The following is a 24,894-nucleotide window of genomic DNA, read 5'->3' as shown; positions in this document are numbered from 1 at the left end:
CTCTCTCCTGTCTTGATTCCCTCCCAGTTCTGCGTCTGTATGGCTTACTTTGTCTTCAGCTCTTGAAAAGTATCAACCTTATGTAGAGTATATTAATTTTTGATTGGAAATAAATAATTCATGGAAGATCCATTCGCTCCAAGCTGACTTGAAATACATTACTTTATCCATGTCTGTGTTCTATTTCCCCAAGCTCATTTCTCGGCTTTTATTTTGCTAGGAGCTACAGAATAAATAATGAATTCACTTGATGTACATCCACAACCTGAAAAAATATTTAATCTGTTGCAGTTTCATAAGCTAATCTAACAGCTTTTAAGCAAAATATTTACAGTATTTAGTGGGAACATGGGCTTTTAGACCTATGAAACATTGATGATGTCCATATTTCTGACCCTCTTTTTCTGTGCAGCTACTGGCAAGGGAATGTATTTCTTTCATGAGCGGCAGGCAGGGCAGGAAGAATATAGCCCAGAATTTGCGGTTGTAATGATGGCGAAACTGTCAGCGTTCGCTGTCATTACAACTGTGAATCTGACAGCAACTTCTGCAGTACACATATGCACAGTTAAATGCGGAAATCCAGAAGTTGCTGTCAGTCATTCCCTGCTCCTTCACAGGGCGTGCTGTTAAACTCCCCAGAGCCAGCAATCAATTAAATGACAAAAACTCCCCCTTTTACGCTGGAATACCGCTGCTAAAAACCCCAAAAGTTAAGCCTTGTTGAATGAGGTGTTACTGGGTTTTTAACGGCGTAGTCATAATTACTGCTAAACAACCGTTCTGACCCTGAAAAATTAATTTTATTTGTGAGGTCAGATTTTTCTATTATGCTAAAAATTCCATGGTTTTTAATAGTTTTTCCCCAAGTTTGTTTGATATTTCAGCTTCTACTTTAATCCCCTGTGTATGTCCCAATCTTTATTTTGCTCTCTGTAAAATGATTAAATAGTGAAGGAAAATCAGTGCATTTAACTTCCTGGTTTGTTGTCAGAGAATTCTTCAATGTGATTGGCTGCTTAGCCAGCTTGATGACCTCACTGTTGTTGGACGCTGGAGATCCCCTAGCCTTGGCATCAGAATTAAATTAACGTCTGGAGAGGTGAAATCCACGATTGCGAGATCTTTGGGCCAGCTTTCTTTGAGGTCAGCACTATCACCTTGCTACTGACTGCAAAATCCAGGCCATTGAAGGGGATCAGACTTTTGTATGCATGTATTCATTTACACTTTTGTGTCCTGAATCATGGCAATTGATCACATGCCACAATGTAGGACTCTTGCACATATGCAGCAGCCAGAGTATATTCAGCTTCTCCATGAATTTAATATTTGTTTTATGTATTCAGTTATTAATTCGCTGGTATACCGTTTACCACACACATTTTTTCACTGGTGCCTGTCAATGTATAAATCTAGCAGTTTGCTGTTGCCCACTGCTCCATCATTTCATTCACTTACTAAAGGCTGCTTCTATATTGAATTATTGATTTGCTAACTCAGTGGAGGTATGCTGCTGTATAAATTTATTCATTTACTAGTTATAGCTGTTGAATTTACTTACTAATTTACTCGTGCCTGCTGCTATATTAATTTATTACTTCAGTGGTGTGCCTGCTATTCTATTGATTCACTGCCTACATTATTAATTCACACTTGCTGCTCTATGAATTTCTTAATTCACCAGTGCCCATTTCTCCATTAATTTAAGTCACTGGTGTCTGCTGTTATATTCATGTATTAATTTTCTGGTGCCTGCTCTATTAATTGCTAGTGCTTGCTTCTATGTTAATTTATTGAATCAGTGATGGCCAGTATTTCATTAACTAATTAATTCACCAGTACCTGTTTAGCTGTGTTGCAGTGTTCCTCTGTAACCTTTTGTTGTTGAGTGGTCATGCATGTGCTTTGTGTTGGTCTGTGGGAGTTGAGTTTTTCTGCTGCAATTGTAAAGTGTCGGGAAAAAAACAGTAACATGTTTTGTTACAATTTTAAGTTCTCCAGTTTATTCAGTTAATTTTAAATGTCATTAAAATAACCACGACAAAGCAGTCTGCTTGATCAGCACCTCATCCATGAGTCAAAACATCCACCCCCCTCAACCATCAGTGTATCGTGGCTGCAGTGTGTACTAGCTACAGGATGCACTGCAGCAACTAGCTAAGGATTTGTTGGCAGCACCTCCCAATACCTACAACCTCCATCATCTAGAAGGCCAAGGGCAGCAGATGCATGGTAACGCCACTACCCCAAAGTGCCCCTCCTTGTATCAAAATCCTGGATTGTAGGAGCACTTTCACCATTTGGACTGCACAAAGACGCCACACCTTCTCAGGGCAACTAAGGATGAACAATAATTGCTAGCTTTGACAGCGACACATACATCCAAAGAATAAATTAAAAATCATTTTATATCAACTGTTTAATTTATCTTCAATATTTTTGCAGTTTGTTTCTTTAAGGGATACGAATTCTTTGAAAATGGTCTTGTTCCAATACTGGAAGAATTTCTTATTGTTGCACTTCTACAGATATGCTCAATTCTAGTTCCTCCTTTACTGCTCTGACTGCTTTTGTGGAGGTTCCTTATTCTTCCCAGTGATTTTCCTCACTTTTTCCTCAAACTTAAAAGGATATCCTTCTTACTTCACTTCATATTGTCTTATAAATCCATTTACAGCTATGTTTATTTAGTGAGCACTTACTCTTAGTATCCTGCATGCTCATTATTATGTCCTATTTGCCTTCAATTGAGGTTTTCTTGACTCTTCCACACTCTGGATTCTTCTGTCATTCACTTGAAGTTATTTTGAAACTGCTTATCCCACAATGTACATCATATTGAAGTTAACCATGTTAGGACTGCTGCCACAAATTCATTTCCCAATATCCTACCTGGGTTATTTCCCATTACCAAGTCAAGACCTCTCCTACTATCCTTAACATACTGGGGGGGGGGGGAAAGAATTTTAACCCAAATAAACAGATGGGAAGTCAGTGTTAAGTCTGAATTCCGATCTGAAGCTGCCCACTTCCAGTTTTAATGGAGGCGGGACAGGGCAGGCAGCCAATCTGTTTCCAGGAGGTGGGTCGTCTATTTAAATATAACTAGGCTGCCGTGCCTCAGATTTAACCTCCATTTTAAATTGTTAAGCTGGTTGGGTTTTGCAGGCCTTGTGAAAGCAGCTATCTAAAACAAGGAGAGGACCGCTGGATCCAGGAGATAAGTGCTTTTACACTTGCCTCCTGGATCCAGCGAAACTACACTAAAAAAGCCGGTCCTGGGCTGGACGGGACTAACAGAGAGGTGCATGGCCACACACCTTATAGGGAACGTTGCTCCGCTCCTCCGATCGTTGCCACCCATCCCTCCCTTCCTTCCTCCTCTCTCTGACGTAGTGCTGCAGGCCTACCCACCCGCAGCCAGCCTCTCAATCTGCAGAAATGACATTTTTAAAACTTCCTAACAATTCCCAATCTGAAGGCATGAGACTCCACACTTATAATTGTTCACTGTCTGAGCAACAGGTTGATTGACAGTCATTAACAATAACATTGTTAAATGGGTACTTACCCTGTTAATAACATTTTTGCAAAGCTAATGGTAGAGCTGTGCAAAGCAGCTACCAACTTGTGGCAATTCATGGGGTAGGTGTTGCTGCAAGTTGCTGGCTGATTTGCACATTAATAATTGGGTGCATCGTGCAGACGCCATTATTTTTTTCAGCAAAATCTGGCCCATAGTATTTCTTAATTCAGATTCTTGAGCAGGTGGGCATCTCCAATTTATATTAGCTAAAAGTGATGGATGGCATAGTCAATGGTGCTATCAGCGGCACTTACACACCAATAACCTGTTCACCAATGTTCAGTTTGGGTTCTATCAGTACCACTGAGTTCCAGGCATCATTACAGCCACAGTGCATACATGGACACAGCTGAGTTCCAGAGGTGAGCAGAGACAGAATGCCCTTGATATCAAGGCAGCATTTGACTGAGTGTTGCACCAAGGAGCTCTAGTCAAACAAGTCAAGGGGGATCCAGAAGAAATCTTTCCAATAGCTGGACTCCTACCTGGCACAGAGGAAAGTGGTTGTTAGGGTAGTTGTTGAAAGCCAATCATCTCAGCCCCAGGACATTGCTGCAGGAGTTCCTCAGGGCAGCATTCTAGGCCCAACTATCTTCAGCTGTTTTGTAAATGACCTTCCCTCTATCATAAGGTCAGCAGGGGGGGGGGATGTTTGCACAATATTCAGCTCCATTTGCAATTCCTCAGATAAAGTAGCAGTGCATAGCCACGTGCAGCAAGACCTGTGACAACATCCAGTCTTAGGCTGATAAGTGGCAAGTAACAATGACCATCTCCAACAAGAGAGAGAGTTGAACCACCTCTCCTTAATGGTCAATGGCATTACTATCACCAAGTCCCACACCATCAACATCCTGGGGTTCACATAGACCAGAAACTCAATGGAATCAGCCACATAAATGCCATGGCTACTACAGCAGGCCAGAGGTTAAGTATTGTGTGGTGAGTGACTTATGACTCCCCAAAGCCTCTCCACCACCTACAAGGTACAAGTGAGTCGTGTGATAGAATACTCCTCACTTGCATGGATGGGTGCAAATTACTCTAGAGACTCGACACCTTTCAGGACAATGCAGTCAGCTCGATCAGCACCCCACCCACCAACTTAAACATCCACTCCCTCCACCACCAGTGTATTGTGGCTGCAGCTACAGGATGCACTGCAGCAAGTTAGTGAGCTCCACCACGTTGAAAAACAAGAGCAGTAGGTGTATGGGAACACCCTCATCTCCAAGTTACACACCAGCCTGCGGAGGGGAGCGGGCAGGTTGGCGGACCTCCTCGTAGGACTGCTCCTGGGCCTGGCTAAGAAAGCCATTAATTGGTCCAGGCAGCGGGCGGTCGAGGGGGTCGTTCAGCCAGATTGCCTTCCTCGCTTCCGCGGCCATGTTCGCGCCCGGGTGGCCCTGGAGATGGAGCACGCGGTGTCCGCCGGCACGCTCGAGCAATTTCGTGACCGGTGGGCGCCGCGGGGACTGGAGTGCATAATCGGTTTAAATGACCAAATTTTAATTTGATTGTTGAATTTTTATTTAAAAGGTTACTAGACTTTTAGTTACAGTTTTCTTGTTTAACTTGTTTTTTGGTCTTACAAAAAGAGATCCTCGCTTCCGCGGCCATGTTCGCGCCCGGGTGGCCCTGGAGATGGAGCACGCGGTGTCCGCCGGCGCGCTCGAGCACTTCCGTGAACGGTGGGCGCCGCGGGGACTGGAGTGCATAATTGGTTTAAATGACAAAATTTTAATTTGATTTGTTAAGCTTTATTTAAAGATTTATTAGAGTTTTAGTTACAGTTTATTTGTTCAATTTATTTTTTGTCCTACAAAAAGAGGGCCTCTCTTCCGCAGCCATGTTCGCGCCGGGGTGGCCCTGGAGATGGAGCACGCGGTGTCCGCCGGCACGCTTGAGTATTTCCGCGACCGGTGGGCGCCGCGGGGACTGGAGTGCATCATCAACCCGGCCAATACAATTTTAATTTGATTTGTTTAAGTTCCATTTGAAGTTTGTTTAATTTAGTCAAATTTGTTAACGTACCCACCAAAAGAGTACACACCAGCCTGACTTGGACATAGATCGCTGTTCCTTCATCGTGGTTGGGTCAAAATCTCGGAACGCCCTAACAGCATTGTGGGAGTACCTTCACCACAAGGACCAGAGGTTCAAGAAGAAGGCTCACAACCACCACCTCCTCCTCCTCGAGGGCAACTAGGGGTGGGTAATAAATGCTGGCCTTTGCCAGTAATGCCCATAATCCCAAGAATGAATGTTCAAAAATAAACCTCCCATTAGTATGATGATCTTTCTACTTACTTCCTTGACTATTTCCGGCGTAATCCCTCGTGTGGGCAGTCAGATATGTAGCAATGGGTTGGCTCATATTTACGCAGGAAGAGCCCTGCAAATAGCTTGTTGATAAAAAAACAGGGCAAGGTTGCTTTAATCCCTGCCTGATTGACGCGCGTCTATTATCCGGGCACCGGCAGGGCTGTCGCGTGCGGTTTCGGTTATTTATGAATCGTTCTCTTCCCGTGACGCTGCGCGGTCGGGATGTCGGACGCGGGTCGGAACCCGCTGAGCTCGTATCTCAGCAGAGCTGTGGAGTTTGCCGACGAGCATATTCATGTGGTGCGGGTATGGGGGCCATTCCGATACTCGCGCTAAAGAAGTTTATAGTCACTTTAGGCCAGGAGTCTTGCTGTTAGAATGTTTTAGCTGCCATTAACAAGGCCGAACTCGAACATTCGGCCAAAAAGGAAGGAGGGAGAGGGGTTCTTTATCATTTTGGGCTTTAGCAGAAGACGCGGTTGAAGAGCTGTCAGCGCAGATGGCTTGGCGGGCGGTATCTCACCGCGCTGTTCCTCCGTTTGTTTTTGCAGAACATCAGTACGGGCCTGGCCGTGGTTGGAGTCGTGCTGTTAGCCAGAAGCATCAGACTAGTAAGTGGCCCCCTAGCGTCATGTGTCCGTTGATTTCTGCAAGGGATCTTCTCTCTTACAACTTCGCTCCTGCGCCATTAAACCAGGCACACCAATAACTTATTACCGAATTAGCTATTAAAATTTGTCACTTTCTTTTCTGCCAGTTAGTGAAATACATCTTTACACGGTGTGTATTGGTATGAATAATTGTACAACTAAAAAGGGGGGGGAAATCTCATTCTGGAAATTGCTACCAAACAGAAAATGTCGGTGTTTGTCAAGAGAAAAGACGTTAATGTTTCAAGTGTCAAGAGCCTTCCCTTGACTAAAATAAAATTAGAAGTCAAAGACCGGGGAATAACACATTAAAGTTAATAGGAGGAATTACTTGTTTTATACAATGTGTTGAAAGAAAGACAGACTTGCATTTATATAGTGCCTTTCACTACCTCCGGCTGATCCCAAAGTGCTTTACAGCCAATTAAGTACTTTTGAAGTGTGGTTGGAAATGTGGCAGCCAGTTTGTGCACAGCAAGCTTGCACAAACAGCAATGTGATAATGACCAGATAATCTGTTTGATACAAAAGCAAAATACTGCAGATGCTGGAAATCTGAAATAAAAACAGAAAATGATGGAAATACTCAGGGAATAGCTTCCCTGCTCCTCTTCGAATAGTGCTATGGGATCTTTTACGTCCACGTGAGAGAGCAGATGGTGCCTCTGTTTAACGTTGTCTCCGAGCCACATAAGGAGATATTAAGACCGATTGGTCAGAGGTAGATTTTAAGGAGTGTCGTAAAGGAGGAGAGAGAGGTGGAGAGGTTTAGGGAGGGAATTCCAGAGCTTAGGGTCTAGGCAGCTAGAAGCATAGCCACCAATGGGGGATCGATTAAAATCGGGGATGTGCAAGAGGCAAGAAATGGAGGAGCACAGAGACCTTGGAGGATTATAGGGCTGGAGGTAGTTACAGAGATAGGATGGGGCGAGGCCATTGAGGGATTTGAAAACAACAATGAGAATTTTTTAATTGCGGCGTTGCTGGATCAGGAGCCAATGTAGGTCAGCAAGCACAAGGGTGGTGAGTGAATGGGTCTTGGTGCAAGTTAAGATACAAACAGCAGAGTTTTGGATGAGCACAAGTTTATGGAGGGTGGAAGATGGGAGGCCGGCCAGGAGAGCGATGGAATAGTCGAGTCTAGAGGTAACAATGGGATGGATGAGGGTTTCAGCACCAGATGAGCTGAAATAGGGATGGAGTCGGGTGATGTTATGGAGGTGGAACCTCAAACTGATCATTTATTTTAGAAGAGTGTCCAGGACTGCACCAAATTGTATCAAGTGCTAGTAAGGCCTACTTAAAATGGATTTGACTTTTAGTTAAGATCCCTTGATGGCTCAATTACTTTAATCCAATGATGAATGAGAATTACGGAATAGAAAGGTGGCAGGATCCATTCGCAGTCTGCTGAAGTAGGTTATCTCAACCAGGGCAGATGTAGAGGTGCTACAGTTGACTTCTTTGTCTCTGAATTTGGATGAGGGGAAATCAGCCAGGATTCCTGTTTCTGATTGACGTCCTTTATGTTGGGTGAGGACATGATCAGATTTAGCTGTGATCTCCTGTAGATGAATAACCTAACACTCGCAAGATACTCCTAAATAATTGACTCGCGGGTGAGGTCTGGAGGATGATCAGCAGCAAGGAGCCAATGCCCTCTGAAGAGGAAGGTAAAAGGAAAAATGGTGATGTTTATGAATCCTACCTTTTCATTATACAAAATAAAATAAATTTCGGAGACCATAAGGGTTATCAACTATTACTCATTGAACAATATGCCAGAAAGTGGAAAATCTCATAATGGCAGATATGGGATTGTGTCATGATTTTTACTGGAGCCAAAATGCAGATTCTTAATTGACCTTCCCAAAAACAAAATCAGGGTTCTGATCTATAGTCTGAACTCCAAAATGCAAAGCAATTACATGTTATGGCCTTAGAGATGGGAACCGGCACTTTAGCAGCAGAATAATATATTTTACATCGCATAATGTTCCTGCCCTTCCAAAAGAGCATCCTCTTATGAGCAGCGCCACGGGAAATTTGCTACTAATATAGTAAAAATGTGGTCTGTCTGTCCAAATGCCACACTCCAGATGTTACACTTTATTGTAGATACAAAATACTTTTGACATGCCAGCTGTTTTGTGAAACTGATGATCACATTCCAATCCACAAAGACCAAATAATAATTACATTCTGAGGGACCTCAGACATGTTTACTTATAGCAATTTCTGGGCATAAAGAGACAGGCCAGCTTGAACACAGCTCTACCTAATGCATCATGCCTTACAATGGTATAATAATCTTGTCATCATAAAGCAGTATATCATCTTGCCTGGATGAGTGCAGCTCCAACAACACTCAAGAGGCTTGACACCATCCAGGACAAAGCAGCCCACTTGATTGGCACTCCATCCACCACCTTAAACATACATTCACTCCCTCCACCACCGGCGCACCGTGGCTGCAGTGTGTACCATCTACAAGATACACTGCAGCAACTCGCCAAGGCTTCTTCGACAGCACCTCCCAAACCCAAGACCTCTACTACCTAGAAGGACAAGGGCAGCAGGTGTGTGGGAACACCATCACCTCCAAGTTCCCCTCCAAGTCACACACTATCCTGATTTGGAAATATATCGCCGTTCCTTCATAGTTGCTGGGTCAAAATCCTGGAACTCCCTAACAGCACTACGGGAGTACCTTCACCACACGGACTGCAGCAGTTCAAGAAGGCGGCTCACCACCACCTTCTCAAGGGCAATTAAGGATGGGCATCAAATGCTGGCCTTGCCAGCAACGCCCACATCCCAGGAACAAATAAAAAAAGTACATCATCTGAACTACTGGGAGCAGTACCATAGGGGAACCACTACAAATCCATTTTTAAAAAATAGTACAGGTGGAGCACACAGGCATCAGAGTCCATGCATCACTCTGTTCCAGCTATAAAACAATCTTGGAAGTTTTGACTTTATCTAATCTGCAACCTAAAACTGATGAACACATTTCAATCTGCAAAGTTCCCTCACCAAAGAATAATTGAATTGAGTGACCTCATGATCTGTTTACTTATTGCAATTAGACTTTTATGGTCGTAAACCGACAAACACGCTTAAACCTTTGCAGCAGAATAGCGCACTCCGTTATATGGCGTAATGCTTCTATTATTATGAAACAATATATGATTTGACATGAACAAAGTCATGGGAGATCTAGTAAATTTACAAAATTACACTTTATGGATTTATTATGATTTTTTAATTAATTTGATTATACCGGCACGGACACGGTGGGCTGAATGGCTTCCTTCTGTTCTGTAAATTTCTATGATATACAAAATAAAATGGTGCTTTTTAAGATTCTACACATCGTATCCACTTGAGTATGAAATAATATAGAGTTGGATCAATAATGAAAGTTCTTGTGATCATTTTTCTTCATCTTTACAGGTTACTAAATTTACTAGTGTCATAGAGATACCTGAGAAGTTTATTGAAAAGAGTGTTAAACTTCGAGGGAGAGTACATCATGTAACAGAAAATGGACTAGAAGTAGAACATATTCCCATCACCCTTCCTGTTATTTCATCTCTACAAAAAAGATGTAAGTAACTACTTGGTAACATAAGATAACAAATGTATGTGAACTGCAGACTTGGCTCAGTGATTAAAATTAAAATATTGCTTGCCTTCTACATGTGACTGATAACAGCTAACCTTAAAATGACATGAACATAATGTAAAATGCATCAAATGACTATGTATTAGATTCATTTGATCTGATGTCATTTGATAAAATTCACAAAACTCCCTGCTGGATTCTACTGGAAATGTGCAATCAGTGTGATTAAACCTAGTTTGATTTTTAACGATGTGGTAGCTCTTTTTATTACCCAGTTGTAGACATATTGATCTAAATGTCTGACGCTAATATTCAATCCTCTCAGCCAGGTTTTGATTTGTTCTGTCCACTGAGCACAAGCTGGAAAAAAAGGTGAGTGGCAGGTTCTTGCTATTTACAATGTTGACCACAGAATGTTGTCATTTTAGGAGGTAGATTTTCAAATTGAGCTCTGGAGACCATAGGAGCCCTCAGATATTGTGGGGATCATGTGCCGTATACACAATAGCTCAAGAATTCCTCTATATCATTTCTGTGTTTTGACATTCAAAAGTTCATTGTTTACAGAGTTTCAAAGTTTTTATATTAAAATTTAACCTTATGGCCCAAAAATGTATCGGAAGAGAAAGATTTGTTTAACTGAATTTGCAACCAAAACAAAGGCTTGCTGTGATTGTATGTAAACAGTTGTCTTTTGTTGCAGGTTCTGGCCAGTTGATAGCACAAGCTTCCAACTCTGTCGCTATTTTGTGCAACTTTTAAACACAGGGCATCCTACCACTACCGTGATCCAGGATACGTGGTGTTCAATGCCCCACTAATATCCACTTTTGGTATAAATGCTCAAGTCCTGGCTGGATAAATGGAATGTTGCGCTCTTTGCCTTGCTTGTACAGGGACACGGTGCTAGAGTGCTATTTTGCTGTTATCTGGATATTAAATGATAATGAAAATGTAAATAGTATAACAGCTCAGACCGAATCAACCTCCAGCTGATGGGCTGGATACTTTTTTAAAAAAAGACAAGCTGATCTCCTGGGACTACCTCTTCAGTTCAAACTTTAGTATGTCATCCTGTAAATTCCCCACTCAAAAATTATCTAATAGAAAAAGGCTTGCCCTATGAAACAGGAGAAGGAGATGGGGCCCTTTAATATATGATATGTTAGAAGGCTCAGATCCTCCATGAAACATGGAATATGCTTTCCTTAATTCTTGGGCTTAGATGGTCACAAAAAGATGATTACCTGAGGAGGTCCTCCTGAAAGGTGCACAAAGTGAAAGTTACATTGCCCTAAAGTCTCTTAAAGGGACAGGTGTCCTTGATTGTTCAGGTTGGATTAGCTGTTTTACTTGTTGTATGTGAAATGTACTTAAATTTAAATTTACTTTACCATGACTAGTAAAGAAACACTTTTATTTTCCTCAGGGCAGTCAGATGGTCATCTGATGGTTAGATTGGCTGGCTTGCAAATGACTGACGAGGGTATAACCTGGTTAAGAGAACAAATAAAACCTTCTCACATTGTTTGGTTCCAACTTCTGAGGAGGGATAATTCTTTTATTGATTGCATTGTAAGATTAAACAAGGTAAGTCCAGGTTTCAGAAGTACAAGTTCATATTTCTGTATCAAATCATGGTATTGTTGCATTGTGCTTTAGATAACTGGAACAAGCAAGCCTTTTCTGCAGTTACACCATGGGTTTAAGAATGGTGCAAGAAGATGACACTATACTACCTGGCATCTGTATGGTGGTAGTTTTTTTAATGTTAGGAAAGAGCTAATGAGATAATCAGTTCTTCTGTAATATTAGAAACTTAAAGCTGCCTAGAGGACTGCTCATGCACCTTTTGAAAGGCTTAAATTGAATTTTTTAAATTTGCTTCACATCAGTTGCAGTTTAACTTTCTGACTGTAGTCCACTACCGTTAATTCAAAGGCGGTTTCTGCTCAAAAAATTAAATTGTCCAGTAATTCAAACTAGCCAACATAAATAAAATGGCAACGTAAAGAAAATGTACGTTAAAAATTTCAAATTATCCAATAACTTTTTCAATTTCAAAGTAAGAGTAAACTATACACAGCAGGTGGCATGTAGTTGAGGCAGAGTTGCTTGTACAGGAAACTTTTTTTATCCGGCACCGACGGGACCGACGTGGTGCCGATTCATCAAAAATTCCAGATAACCAAAAGCTATAGTAAAAGATGCTGAGAGCTCCGTATAAAGCAACAAACCCTGTTGCTTATCAACAGGTTCAGAACAATGGCCACAAGTTCCAAGCGTCTCTGTAGCTTAGCAACAGCTGCAGCCACACCCTTGCACAGCAACAGATCGAGGAAGGCAAGTACAATATGAAGTAAAACTTACCTGAACCCAGTCCTGAATTTTGCCGGTTAACCGAGATTTCCGGTTATTTAGGTGCCGGTAAATCAAAAGTTTCCTGTAATATGTGACAGAAGTGGAAATTGATTTGCCATAAACTGTAGTTATACAGGTTCTATTGTGGGTGCATTGTGTAAACAGTGTCAAATTGTCACAAAATCTGCAGTCTACCTGGCCCATTTAAAAAAAATCTAAGTATTTATTTAAATTACTGAATGTGCCTACCAATCTTAATAATGTAAGAGGCAAAAATTTGAAATATCAACAGAAAATGCTGGAAATGCTCAGCAGGTCAGGCAGCATCTGTGGAGAGAGAAACAGAGTTTACGTTTCAGGTCGGTGACCCTTCGTCAGAACTGGAAAATGTTACAGATGTAACAGGTTTTAAGAAAGTACAGGTACAGGAAAAGGGGGGAGGGGAAGAGCCAAGAACAAAAGGAAAGGTCTGTGATTGGGTGGAAGGCAGGAGTGATTTAAATAACAAGGGATGATGGGACAAGGCGAAAGGGGGAGGTAATGGGACAAGTAAAGAAACAAAAAATGGGTCGAGAGGAGGTGTAAATGGCAACAGCACAAACATTACCAGCACCTGCTGTCCAAAAAAATGGGAACAGTGGTTATGGTCTGAAATTGTTGAACTCGATGTTGAGTCTGGAAGGCTGTGAAATGCCTCGATTGCTATTCCTCAAGCATCCATGAGCTTCATTGAAACAGTGTAGGAGGTCAAGGTCAGAGTGGGAGTGGAGCGGAGAATTGAAATATCAAGCGGCTGGAAGCTTGCGGACTGAACGGAGGTGTTCAGCAAAGCGATCACCCAATCTGCGTTTGGTCTCCCCAATGTGGAGGAGACCACACCGTGAGCAACGAATATTCCTTTTGCCATTTAAATCACTCTGGCCTTCCACCCTATCACAGACCTTCCCTTTTGTTCTTGCTTCCTCTTCTCCCCTTGCCCCCCCCCCTTCCCTGCACTGATACTTGCTTAAAACCTGTTACATCTGTAACCTTTTCCAGTTCTGACGGAAGGTCATTGACCTGAAACAATGGCCCAGAAATTTGGGTCGGAGGCTTCCCGCGGGTGCAAGCCTCCAACCTGCACTTACCTAGCGCGCCGGCCGTTGTGCTGTGGGCCCACGTGGGATTCCGATCCTGGGTCTCCTCCAACTGCCAGCGCGCAGTGCTTGCGTATCCCAGGGGCGCAGTTAGTTCGAAGCATCCCCTGGAATCACGTGGGCCATGGAGAGCCAATGGTAGCAGGGAATGCTTCATTCATAAATTTGACAGGAAGAGCTGTCAAACCTATAAATACTATAAGCCCCAAAACATCACTAAAACTTCAAATAAATTTTTTTTAAATCACATTTTTAAAATAACTATAAATTACATAAAATAACTTTTAAACAATAATTTAAATTTTTGAAAAAATTAATTACATTTTCTAACGGGGCTAAAAATAAACTTACCTTTCTTTAAAGTATTTAAATATAATAAACCTGTGGAAATGTTTTTTTAATTTTAATTAATTCACCACTTACCTTGTTAAAAGCAGGCCTTGCGCCTGCTTTTTACATGTGTAACTCCTGGAGACTTACCCTCCTGGAGAAACCTGGGGAAAAAACAGAAGTTCCAGGCGTACGCGCTGCCTCTCCGGCACACGCGTTCGACCTCTGAACCCCTCCCTTTAAGGGAACGGAAGTTTCGGTTTCCCGTGCATGCGCAGTGCATGCACAAAACTGGCACCTCCGTTGGGCCTACGGGTGAGTACCCCATGCGTACTCACCCGTGGAGACCTGAATTTCTGGGCCATTAACTCTGTTTTTCTCTCCACAGATGCTGCCTAACCAGCTGAGTATTTCCAGCATTTTCTGTTGATAATGTAAGGGTGGTTTCAGTACCAGTCTCTGATTCTTTTCACTCTGACTCGTTTCCACTTAATATAATGTGTCTTTTTTAATCTCCTTTCTTGTGATTTTTCCTCTATAATGAAATGTTTCATTCTAACAGACTTATACATTTAATGAACCCTTATTTTAATTCCCCTGCAGTTCCTTTTAAACAAGTTTCTTTTGTAAGCATGATTGGGCTGTGCTAACAATTTTACTTGTCTGGCAGCAGCCCTTCCAGATATGCCATATTACCATGCATTCAAAATTAACCTGACTATACCTATGGGCTCTGAATTCGCGGTCGGCAGCGTAGCCAAGGAGTACGCCAGTGACATCCGAACAAAATCCACACTTACCTTGTACGAACCCCCCCTTTGAAAAGTTGCTTTCAAATGCTGCAGAGTTGTGCACAGTGTAGCATCCAAGGGGCGCACTGTTGTGCGTATGCAAACCTGGGATCACGTGGGGCGGTGCACCGTTCACTTCCTGACTCTTAGCCAATCAGAAAACACAGGAGATTGCTGATTTGCCCACAACTCATTTAAAATAATTTAGCAGCCAGAAATGCTATTTTATTAATAAATTACGACCATTGCAATAGTATTTAATACACAAACCAAGATTTCAACATTAATAGAATTCGATCAAACACTGAAATGTCTTGAGATATTTTTACTGAAGGTGTCCTTATCCATAAAACTCAATTAGGGTGCTATTTATACAAAGCATGCAGCTGAATTAACATTGATCCTTTAATTCTGGGCCATGACAACATAAACTTATAATTACAGTCTAAGGGGGAGAAATTGGCTTGTGCCCCCTTTGGGGCAGTAACTTCGCCGGGGCGCTACTTTTAACGCCCCGAAAATGTCAGCGCTCGAAATTCAATGGTAGCGTCCCAAGCAGGAGGCGGGGCACTACTGGAAGCGCTCCCCCTCCCTCTTGGGGCGCTCCCATTGACTATCGCGGCACTACGTGCAGCAGCGCCGCACGCAGTACTGCAGGCCTCCCACCCCTGATTAAAGGGGAGGGGCCTAGCGCAGCACACACCGGAGCCATGCTGGACCACCGGGGAGTGAGGTGCCGGCAAACGAGCCCGGCACTGCTGACGGATCGTGGCCGGCACCCCACAGGAGGAGGTCAGAGGGGGCAGGTGCTGGCAGGCGGCCCCCAAAAAAATGGCCACCCAGCACCTGCCCTTAATCGCCGCCCTGGCCACAAAAACGCCACCCTGACCCTGTCGGACATAGCGTTGGACAATAGGTCAGGGGGCGAAAGCCAAGTTTGCGGACAGGACGCTGCGCTCGGTGATGACGCCATTGCCGGAGGCGCAGCGCTGTGGGGCGCTGCCGGCTACCACTGCCTCTAACCACCTGCTGAATTTGGAGGGAGGCGTTAGCGGCGCCGCGCCCTGGCGCTAGTTGCTTTGCGCCGAGGAGCATTAACTGGAGGCGCAAAGCAACTGAATTTTTCCCCCTAAGAGTCCTATCGAATTAGTTTCTCCTCTATTAGGCTAACAAATTTTGATTATTTTAAATAATCTAAAATCGAGAGTTTAAATGTCTGTTAACATGCCTAAATCATGAAAGTGAATTAAATCCTATCTAAATAGAAGTTGGGAAATAATTAAACCGAAACTACAAAAGGCTTTGGGCAGCAAAGATGGCGACACAAAAAAACCCTGTTTTCAAACTCGAACAAATGAAAGTTTCTTTCAAAGTCTGTATCTGCTCAGACATGAACCAGTGCTTCATTGTTAAGGGCTATAGCATAAACTAATACAATTTTCCCATTCCCCCTCCCCTTAGGGATATGGGGATCGGGCAGGAAGGTGGAGTTGAGCTAGAAGATCAGCCATGATATTATTGAATGGCGGAGCAGGCTCGAGGGGCCGAATGGCCTACTCCTGCTCTTATTTCTTATGTTCTTATGCTGTGCAACCGCCTCCTGCACCTGTTTGCACCAGACGTAAAAAAAAAATTCGGGGTAATTAATGTGCAGTAGGTGGTCAATTAGCCCAACTTTTCGCCAGCACTTTGATTTGAATGAGGAGGTGACACATGCAGCGATGCCAATGCGCAGTCGGAACTTGACAAATCGCAAGTTCGGGATATAGCGCAAGCGCATGCGGAAATCCCAAACTTGGGGTCAATTTCAAAGGCAGTATGACGGCGTACTTAGAGTACGCCATCGTACCGACCAAGAATTCAGGGCCATGATGTCAGCAAGGAGCCCCTGGGACACCCCACTCGATACCTCCCCTTGACGTTCAACAGCATTACCATCGCCGAATCCCCCATCATCAACATCCTGGTTGCGGGAGGTGACCATTGACCAGAAACTTAACTGGACCAGCCACATAAATACTGTAGCTACAAGGGCAGGTCAGAAGCTGGGTATTCTGCAGCAAGTGACTCACCTTCTGACTCCCCAAAGCCTTTCCACCATCTACAAGGCACAAGTTAGGAGTGTGATGGAATACTCTCCACTTGCCTGGATGCGTGCAGCTTCAACAACACTCAAGATCGACACCATCCAGAACAAAGCAGCATGCTTGATTGGCACCCCATCCACCACCATAAATATTCACTCCCTCCACCACCGGCGTACCGTGGCTGCAGTGTGTATCATCTACAAGATGCACTGCAGCAACTCGCCAAGGCTTCTTCGTCAGCATCTCCCAAACCCACAACCTCTACCACTTACCTGGCCTGGATTTGGGTATACAGGGCATCATTTCAAGGTTTGCAGAGGACATGAAACTCGGAAATGTAGTAAATAGTGAGGAGGATAATAACAGACGTCATGAGGTCATAGACAGACCGATGAGATAGGCAGACACATGGCAGATGAAATTTAATGGCGAGAGGTGTGAAGTAATTCATTTTGGTAGGAAGAATGAGGAGAGAGACAATATGAACTTAATGATACAATTTTAAATGGGATGCAGGAACAGAGAGACCTGGGGGTGTATGTGCACAAATCTTTGAAGGTAGCAGGATAAGTTGAGAAGGCTGTTAAAAAAGCATATGGGAGCCTTGACTTTATTAATAGAGTACAAAAGCAAAAGTTAATACTAAATGTTTATAAAACACTGGTTAGGCCTCAGCTGGAATATTGTGTTCAATTCTGGGTGCCATATTTTAGGAAGGATGTCAAAGCCTTAGAGAGAATGCAGAAGAGATTTACTAGAATGGCATCAGGGATGAGGGACTTCAGTTATCTGGAGAAGCTGTGGTTGTTCTCCTTGGAGCAGAGAAGGTTAAGAGGAGATTTGATAGAATAAATAAGGAGAAACCGTTTCTAGTGGCAGATTGGTCGGTAACCAGAGGACACAGATTTAAGGTGACTGGCAAAAGAACCAGAGGCGATATGAGGAAACAATTTTTTATGTAGCGAGTTGTTGTGATCTGGAATGCACTGCCTGAAAGGGTGGTGGAAGCAGATTCAGTAGTAACTTTCAAAAGGGAATTGGATAAATACTTGAAGGGGGAAAAAATTGCAGGGCTATGGGGAAAGAGCGGGGGAGTGGGACTAATTGGATAGCTTACTAAAGAACCAACACAGGCACGATGAGCCGAATGCTCTCCTGTGCTGTATCATTCTATGAGATCGCTTTTTGTTCTGCATTATTTTTGTGACAGCAGGTGATTTTAGACTCTCCTAAGTATTTAGTCCGGCACTATTACTTTCTCTGAATCTTCTATACTGAAACTCTGTCCCTTTCTGACTATCAGAAGTCTTCTCCTGTTTGTAATTTTTTTTGACATCACTGCTGGTCAGACTTCCTATTGGAATCTCAATCCACTTTCCTTTCTATTATCCCTCAGCATTTGTTTTCAGTATTCAGGGCTACAGACTTGAGCTTATTAACCATTGTCCAGTCTTCAACTAGGATCACTCTTTTCTCCCGCACTCTCAGGCTGTCACAGTTTCCTTGTCACACTCTCTAGGGTTGACCTTGTGGAGGAATGTTGTATGCATTGACTTTAAAAAGGTTATTTCAAACAATCTGTAATTTTCCATGATGTTTCAGTTGTCCCTTCATAGCTTGTTTAATAAAGATACTCCTGCCTCTTACTATAATAAGTTTTGTTTCAGTATCATGGTATGTGAGCTGAAAATATGAAAAAAATCTAATTTCCCTGGATCTGCTGGCGGTTTAATTGTCCGGTTTGAATTAACATTTAGTCATCTCCAATTTCATATAAGCATGCTAGTTAAGTTCTGATAACCTTGATGTCAATCATTATTCATGCACATATCCGTTGGTCTAATTTTTTTGGTGTCTGATTGTAGGTCTGTCTGTTGTATTCCAATTTGCTTTCTAATTGGTCTAGGCTATCAATGTTGCATCATTGACCATTTGTTTAACAGGGCCAATCAAATCCAGTAACAAATACAGAAGGCAGCCATTGCACTTCTGCATCAAAACTGAAAATTTAATTTGAAAGAACTCCAACTATTTAAAAGTTGTAACTGAAGGTTTAACTAATTAGGTAAGTTGAAATATCTGTAGGCATCTAAAAATCTTGGTTTTAAATGAAGTGTTAGTTAAGCCTTTGCCTGATCAAGCTTGGGGCTCCAGTAAGTTTTGGACTGAATTTTTGAGAAAGTCCAAAGTTGTCAACAGCTAATGCCTACCCAGGTTTTCAAATATTTGTTCATGAGAAACGCCACTGGAGATCAACTAGTCCATTTATTTTTTATAAAACGTTGAAATTAAGAACACATACTTCCACTGAAACCTCAGAGGCTTTTCCCACAATGCACTGAGGCTAAATGGTTCAGCCAAATAGTTGTTCTTAATGTTTACATAGAGATATATGCTAATATGCTAATTCTAACACTTAAGGGCCTCTGTTTTGTCAGAAAATCCTTTTATGTTGTTTACCTTTTGTTTCTCATCTTCTATTTGCCCAATTCAGCTGAAAATTTGGTTTTATGTATCCACTTAGATATATCAAAGTAATACATGATCCACCATTAGCAAGGCTAGAAGAAATTATTGGCAATGGACTGGCATATAATGTGCCATTTCAGAATGTATAAACGCTAATCAAAATAGAGTTTAATTGCTTTTTTTTTCATTTTTAGGGTAGGTTTTTCTCAGTCTGTCTAAATGAGGAGATTTTGAGAGAAGGCCTTGGCCGAGCTGTTACTATTGAGGGCCTACACGCTAACCCCAAACTGTACTGGAGGTTGCAGACAAGGTTGCTTAAAGCAGAACTGAAAGCCCTGAAAAAAGGTAAAGGCATCTGGAAAGAGCCTCCTTTGTTAGAAAGAATCTCAAATAATTTACAGAATTCTAAGATTTTGCATAACCTGATATCATGGGTCAGATCTCTCAGAAAAAAATAAGTTGTTAATATTCAGTTGAAGAATCATTTTGTAGAGTTACTGTGTACAGTAAATTTAACTGCTTTCCAACTAGTATGTCATGGTTTATGTCATGTTTAAGTATGTCATTACTAGTGCAAAATGTGTTACCCTGGTTTAAGATACAAAGACCCATTAATGACTTCAAAATGTTGTATCTCAACTTACTGGTTTATTCAGAAATAGAATTCTTTGTCCAGTGTTCTAAACCATATACTTGTATGTTGCAAATAAACAAAACCTGTATATTGCACTCTACTAACTCTGCTGTTTCACATTAGTGTTTTCCATTCATTAGTAGGATGATATTCCACTGGAGAGAAACGACTTGTGTGCTGGAGCTATACTATACATTAGCTAATGAAGGGATCAATATTTTGCAACCAAATAGGTGGCTGGTGCCTTCTATCAGATCTTAAGCAAGTACATAGTGAAACCTCTATAAATGGACACATCCAAAAAACAGACACTTATTGAGAGACCTAAATAACTTAGATGATAAAATATATAGAGGCACTCTGAAACCACGGACACTCGCAAATTACGAACTACGGAGAGCCTTCAATGCACCAAACTCGTTTACAACTTAAAACACAGGACACAGCCTGTTGCACAGCTGCTGTATCTGGAACATAAGAACATAAGAAATAGGAGCAGGAGTAGGCCAATCGGCCCCTCGAGCCTGCTCCGCCATTCAATAAGATCATGGCTGATCTGATCCTAACCGCCAATCCACTATCACAGAACCATCTCCTGAATCTAACAGAATTAGACACACGAAATAGGAGCAGGATCAGGCTACACGGCCCCTGGGCCCGCTCCGCTAACCACAGGGCCATGACCGATCCGAACCTAGACTCATGTCCAAATTCCTGCCCGTAACCCTTAATTCCCTTTACTTCTAGGAAACTGTCTATTTCTGTTTTAAATTTATGTAATGATGTAGCTTCTACAGCTTTTTGGGGCAGCATATTCCATGGACCTAACACCCTCTGAGTGAAGTAGTTCCTCCTCATCTCAGTTTTGAAAGAGCAGCCCCTTATTCTAAGACTATGCCCCCTAGTTCTAGTTTCACCCATCATCGGGAACATCTTCCCCGCATCCGCCCGATCCAACCCCTTCACAATCTTATATGTTTCAATAAGATCGCCTCTCATTCTTCTGAACTCCAATGAGTAGAGTCCCAATCTACTCAACCTCTCCTCATATGTCCATCCCCTCATCCCCGGGATTAACCGAGTGAACCTTCTTTGTACTGACTCGAGAGCAAGTATGTCCTTTCTTAAGTATGGACACCAAAACTGTACGCAGTATTCCAGGTGCGGTCTCACCAATACCTTGTACAACTGAAGCAATACCTCCCTATTTTTATATTCTATCCCCCTAGCAATGAAAGCCAACATTCCATTGGCCTTCTTAATCACTTGCTGCACCTGCATGCTAACCTTTTGAGTTTCGTGCACCAGGACCCCCAGATCCCTTTGTACTTCAGTACTTTCCAGTTTCTTGCCATTAAGATAATTTGAGTCAGGATCACTGGCACTTACTGTTGCAGCATTCTTCCATTCTGCCCCCAAATTCTCTTGGGCCTGTCAATTTCGTGAGGTCAGTGTATGCAGGTTAGCGTAAGGCGGCTGCGGATTCTGTGAAAGAAACAGCTTTGTGGAATGGGAACTCTTTACCTAGCATCCATAATGACAAAGAAACCGCTCTATCCCTGGGATTGAATGCTTGCCTGGCTCTGTCCCAGGGATAGAGCAGTTTTTCTGCCGCTATGGATGCTGGGTAACGAACTCCCCATTTGACTAAAACAAAAAGCCGTTTCTTTCACATAACCTGCTGCCACTTCACGACCTGCATGCACTGACCTCACCAGCCTCCCAAATTATGGATAACGCGTGCGAACAGTGAGAGGGGCTGTCCTTTCCGACCCCAGCGCTGCGCCCATATGCTCTTTCAGCAGCTGCGGGCAGCTCTTCTCCTGACTGATGGTGGATCTGCTTCTTTGAGCAGTTTTGGCTTTCGGCAGTGAAGGTGGATGGTTGTCCCAGGTCTCTCTGCTGCTCTATAGAGTGATGGGCAGGCCTGTGAGTCCTAGCTATCAGTCAGTCTTCCTGCAGACTCACTGCTCACCAGAAAATTGCTGTTTCACTATTACACGTAATGTTATCTGTTATGTTTTCCCTCCCAAATGTTCTCAATCTGTTCTAAGATTTGCCTTTGGAAGCTTAAATATACTAGCACAACCTGCCATCACATTTTCACCTTTTCTTGTCCTTTGACCGCCCTACTGTTGGTAAATAGAACTGAGGAATGCAGTTGATTACTGAAGTTACACTTTGCTCCAAGTGAGAACGGTTTAAAATGAAAAGAAAATTTATTTTGCAAAACTGTTAAGTGAACAGAGCTTGAATGGTGGTGTGTGGGAGGGGGATTTTGTAAACAAATAATAGAAGTTGACTTTCATCATTAAAATCTGTGTTTGTACACTTTCCTCACCTGCTCGTGAGCAAACTCTGGTTCTCAGATTTTCAACAGCAACTCCCAAATGAATGACCTCCACCACCTAGCAGGCTAAGGGTAGCAGATGCATGGGAACTCCATTCCCTCCAAGTCACACATCATAGTGACTTGGATATATACTGCTGTTCCTTCATCGTCGCTGGGTCAAAATCCTGGAATTCCCTACTTAACAGCACTGTGGAAGGACCTTTACCACACAAACTGCAGCGGTTCAACAAGAAGGCCCACCACCACCTTCTGAAGGACAACTAGGGATGGGCAATAAATGCCGGCCTTGCCAGCGGTGCCCACATCCCAAGAATACATTTTTTTAAACTTCTCGTGCCACAGCTACTGGCACAAAACCACAAACAAAGACATTTGACGACGGGACCCAACCTTTATTGGGTAAATGCAGTAACATTGTCAAACTGGGAATGTGTCACATGAACAAACCTCCAGGAATATGTTTGAGAGTTGGCAACCCTAGCGGACCCAGAAGATACGCATGCACCTGACCCCACGCGGTCTGAGAGTGCCGTTGGGAGCAGGTTCCACTGTACAGGTACTGTACTTGGCATATCAGTTTTGTTATATCTGCTTCTAAAGTTAAGTTCTTAGCATTGTTGCAGCTGATTAGGTGCTGATAATCTCAGCTGGTTCTTTAAGATTGTTGGGAAAATTTTTACAGTACTATAATTAGAATGGAAAAAGATTACATTTAAAAATTAAATAAGCTCTTAAATAAAAATGAGATAAAGTATGAAGACAGCCTAGAGTTTTGACTTAAACAAAATAGTTTATTAAGCTCCTTTTTGACCATTGTTTCACTCTTGAGAATTCCCTAAGTTGTCTGCCTAGTCCATTTTTCTTAGGTACATTTTTGGCTTCACTTTCTTGAAACCTTTTCCCTTCCATAAATTTTTGATTTGCTCAGCTTCAAAGAACTTGATGACGCAATCTTAACTTGCTGGCATTATAGTTATGCACTTATTAAAGGTTACAAGTGGAAGGTATTAGCCAAGTAAATAGTTACAAAATATTGGTCCTTTCATTAGATAATATATTGTCGCTAACAACATTAAGATAATACTGCATGTTGTCCTGGAACAGAGCTGCAGCATTCCATTAATCAGCATTAAAGTGAGGCAAGTAAATAAAATGTGAGGCAGAATATTATTTTTTTTAATTGAAAAAATGAAGAAAAAAGGGATTAGAGCAAAAAAGAAATCCAAAAAGATGCACTATTGCTGCTACATTCTCAAAGAAAGTACTTGAAGAATGTGCTGTCAGGTAAACTGCTGGGCAGCACGGTGGCATAGTGGTTAGCACTGTTGCCTCACAGCGCCAGGGACCCAGGTTCGAATCCGGCCTCGAGCGACTGTCTGTGTGGAGTTTGCACATTCTCCCCGTGTTTGCGTGGGTTTCCTCCGGGTGCTCCGGTTTCCTCCCACAGTCCAAAGATGTGCGGGTTAGGTTGATTGGCTATGATAAATTGACCCTTAGTGTTAGGGGGATTAAATACGTGGGGTTACGGGGATAGGGTGGGATATGTGTTGGTGTAGGGGTTACGGGGATCGGGTGGGATATGTGTCGGTGCAGGCTCGATGGGCCGAAATGGCCTCTATCTGCACTGCACTGTGACTATACAGAGAAACCTGTAAATTAGGGACACCCAAGGGACTTGCATCAGGTGTCCTTTATTTGCAGGTGTCCTTATTTTCAAAATTGTCATTGTATGTACAGTGAACCGGATGAGCCAAATATTCCACGTTTGGCTGAATCTCCTGCAGCGTTCCTTTTTTTTGCCCTCACCTGGGATCGTGCCTAATTCTGAAGCTCTGCCAGCAGGATGTGATTTCAGTCCATTTTCTGTTGGTTGGGTTTCCTAATTCAATGCTATACCAGGATCATTTTCCATCGAGGGAGGGACGTCCTGATCCTGGGATCTGCTACATTGGCAGCCTGTTCAGGGCAAGGTGGCTGCTGTAGGGCCAGAGTGCCTGGCAGATCCCAGCCAAATTGGGAGGGGGTGGGGGGGATTAATGTCCTGCAGACCCCTGTCCAAGACCCCCTCCCTTTGTGTGCTGCAGCTGCTAATGGTTGAAGTTCTAGGGAGTGGGTAGGGGTCTGTTAACTCACCAGTACCTGATGTACTGGTGGAGTAGAGTTGCCAACTCTGTTTGGAGGCATTCTTGGAGATTTGATCACCTGATGTTTTGACCATGTGACCCCAGAACACATGACATTGGATCACGTGACTTTTACCATATAAAAGTTGGGTCCCCTGAGAATCTTTATTTGCGGTTTCGCGCCAGCAACTGTTGTGTGAGAAGTTCCAAGAACCAGGAGGCCACCAGGGAGAAGGCGAAGAGAGGAAACAGGATGGGGAAAAGGGAAAACCATTCTCTCCCTCTCTCCTAACCCCCCACCCCCCAGACAGGCAGTTCCCGGCTTTTGTGTAATGGAGATCTCTTTACTTAGCATCCAAAGCAGCAGAGAAGCCTCTCTATCCTTGTGATAAAGCTGTGCAAGCATTCAATCCCA

General features: G+C 42.9%; 2 protein-coding genes across 3 annotated transcripts in view; one reads left to right on the top strand and one right to left on the bottom strand.

Moving 5' to 3' along the window:
• Window positions 1–1,925, bottom strand: part of gmps (guanosine monophosphate synthase) — a 104,908-nt gene extending 102,983 nt beyond the window's left edge. The window contains exon 1 of the mRNA XM_085990321.1: window positions 1,846–1,925. Within this exon, the coding sequence (XP_085846447.1) occupies window positions 1,846–1,899 (54 nt within the window). The 5' untranslated portion in view covers window positions 1,900–1,925. The remainder of the gene's footprint in view (window positions 1–1,845) is intronic.
• Window positions 1,926–5,939: 4,014 nt separating this feature from the next.
• miso1 (mitochondrial inner membrane subdomain organizer 1) lies at window positions 5,940–20,103 on the top strand. 2 transcript variants are annotated; one of them, XM_085990330.1, is made up of 5 exons: window positions 5,940–6,220; window positions 6,466–6,525; window positions 10,024–10,177; window positions 11,625–11,785; window positions 19,564–20,103. In XM_085990330.1, the coding sequence occupies exons 1-5, from the start codon at window positions 6,137–6,139 to the stop codon at window positions 19,825–19,827; spliced, it is 723 nt and encodes a 240-aa protein (XP_085846456.1). In that variant the 5' UTR covers window positions 5,940–6,136; the 3' UTR covers window positions 19,828–20,103. The 2 variants fall into 2 exon arrangements, with proteins under 2 accessions (XP_085846456.1, XP_085846457.1); XM_085990331.1 differs by lacking the exon at window positions 6,466–6,525.
• The last annotated feature ends 4,791 nt before the right edge of the window (window positions 20,104–24,894 follow it).

The sequence above is a fragment of the Somniosus microcephalus genome, chromosome 6 (genome assembly GCF_052327205.1).
Source record: "Somniosus microcephalus isolate GS21.2 chromosome 6, FLI_Smic_1.0, whole genome shotgun sequence".
NCBI lineage: Eukaryota > Metazoa > Chordata > Chondrichthyes > Squaliformes > Somniosidae > Somniosus > Somniosus microcephalus.
This window is presented reverse-complemented; position numbering and strand designations above follow the sequence as displayed.

Coding starts and splice junctions, on each gene's coding strand:
- miso1 (XM_085990330.1), top strand. CDS start 6,137: ATGTCGGACGCGGGTCGGAACCCGCTGAGCTCGTATCTCAGCAGAGCT. Junction 6,526..10,023: donor TAGCCAGAAGCATCAGACTA/GTAAGTGGCCCC, acceptor TCATCTTTACAG/GTTACTAAATTTACTAGTGT. Junction 11,786..19,563: donor GCATTGTAAGATTAAACAAG/GTAAGTCCAGGT, acceptor TTTCATTTTTAG/GGTAGGTTTTTCTCAGTCTG.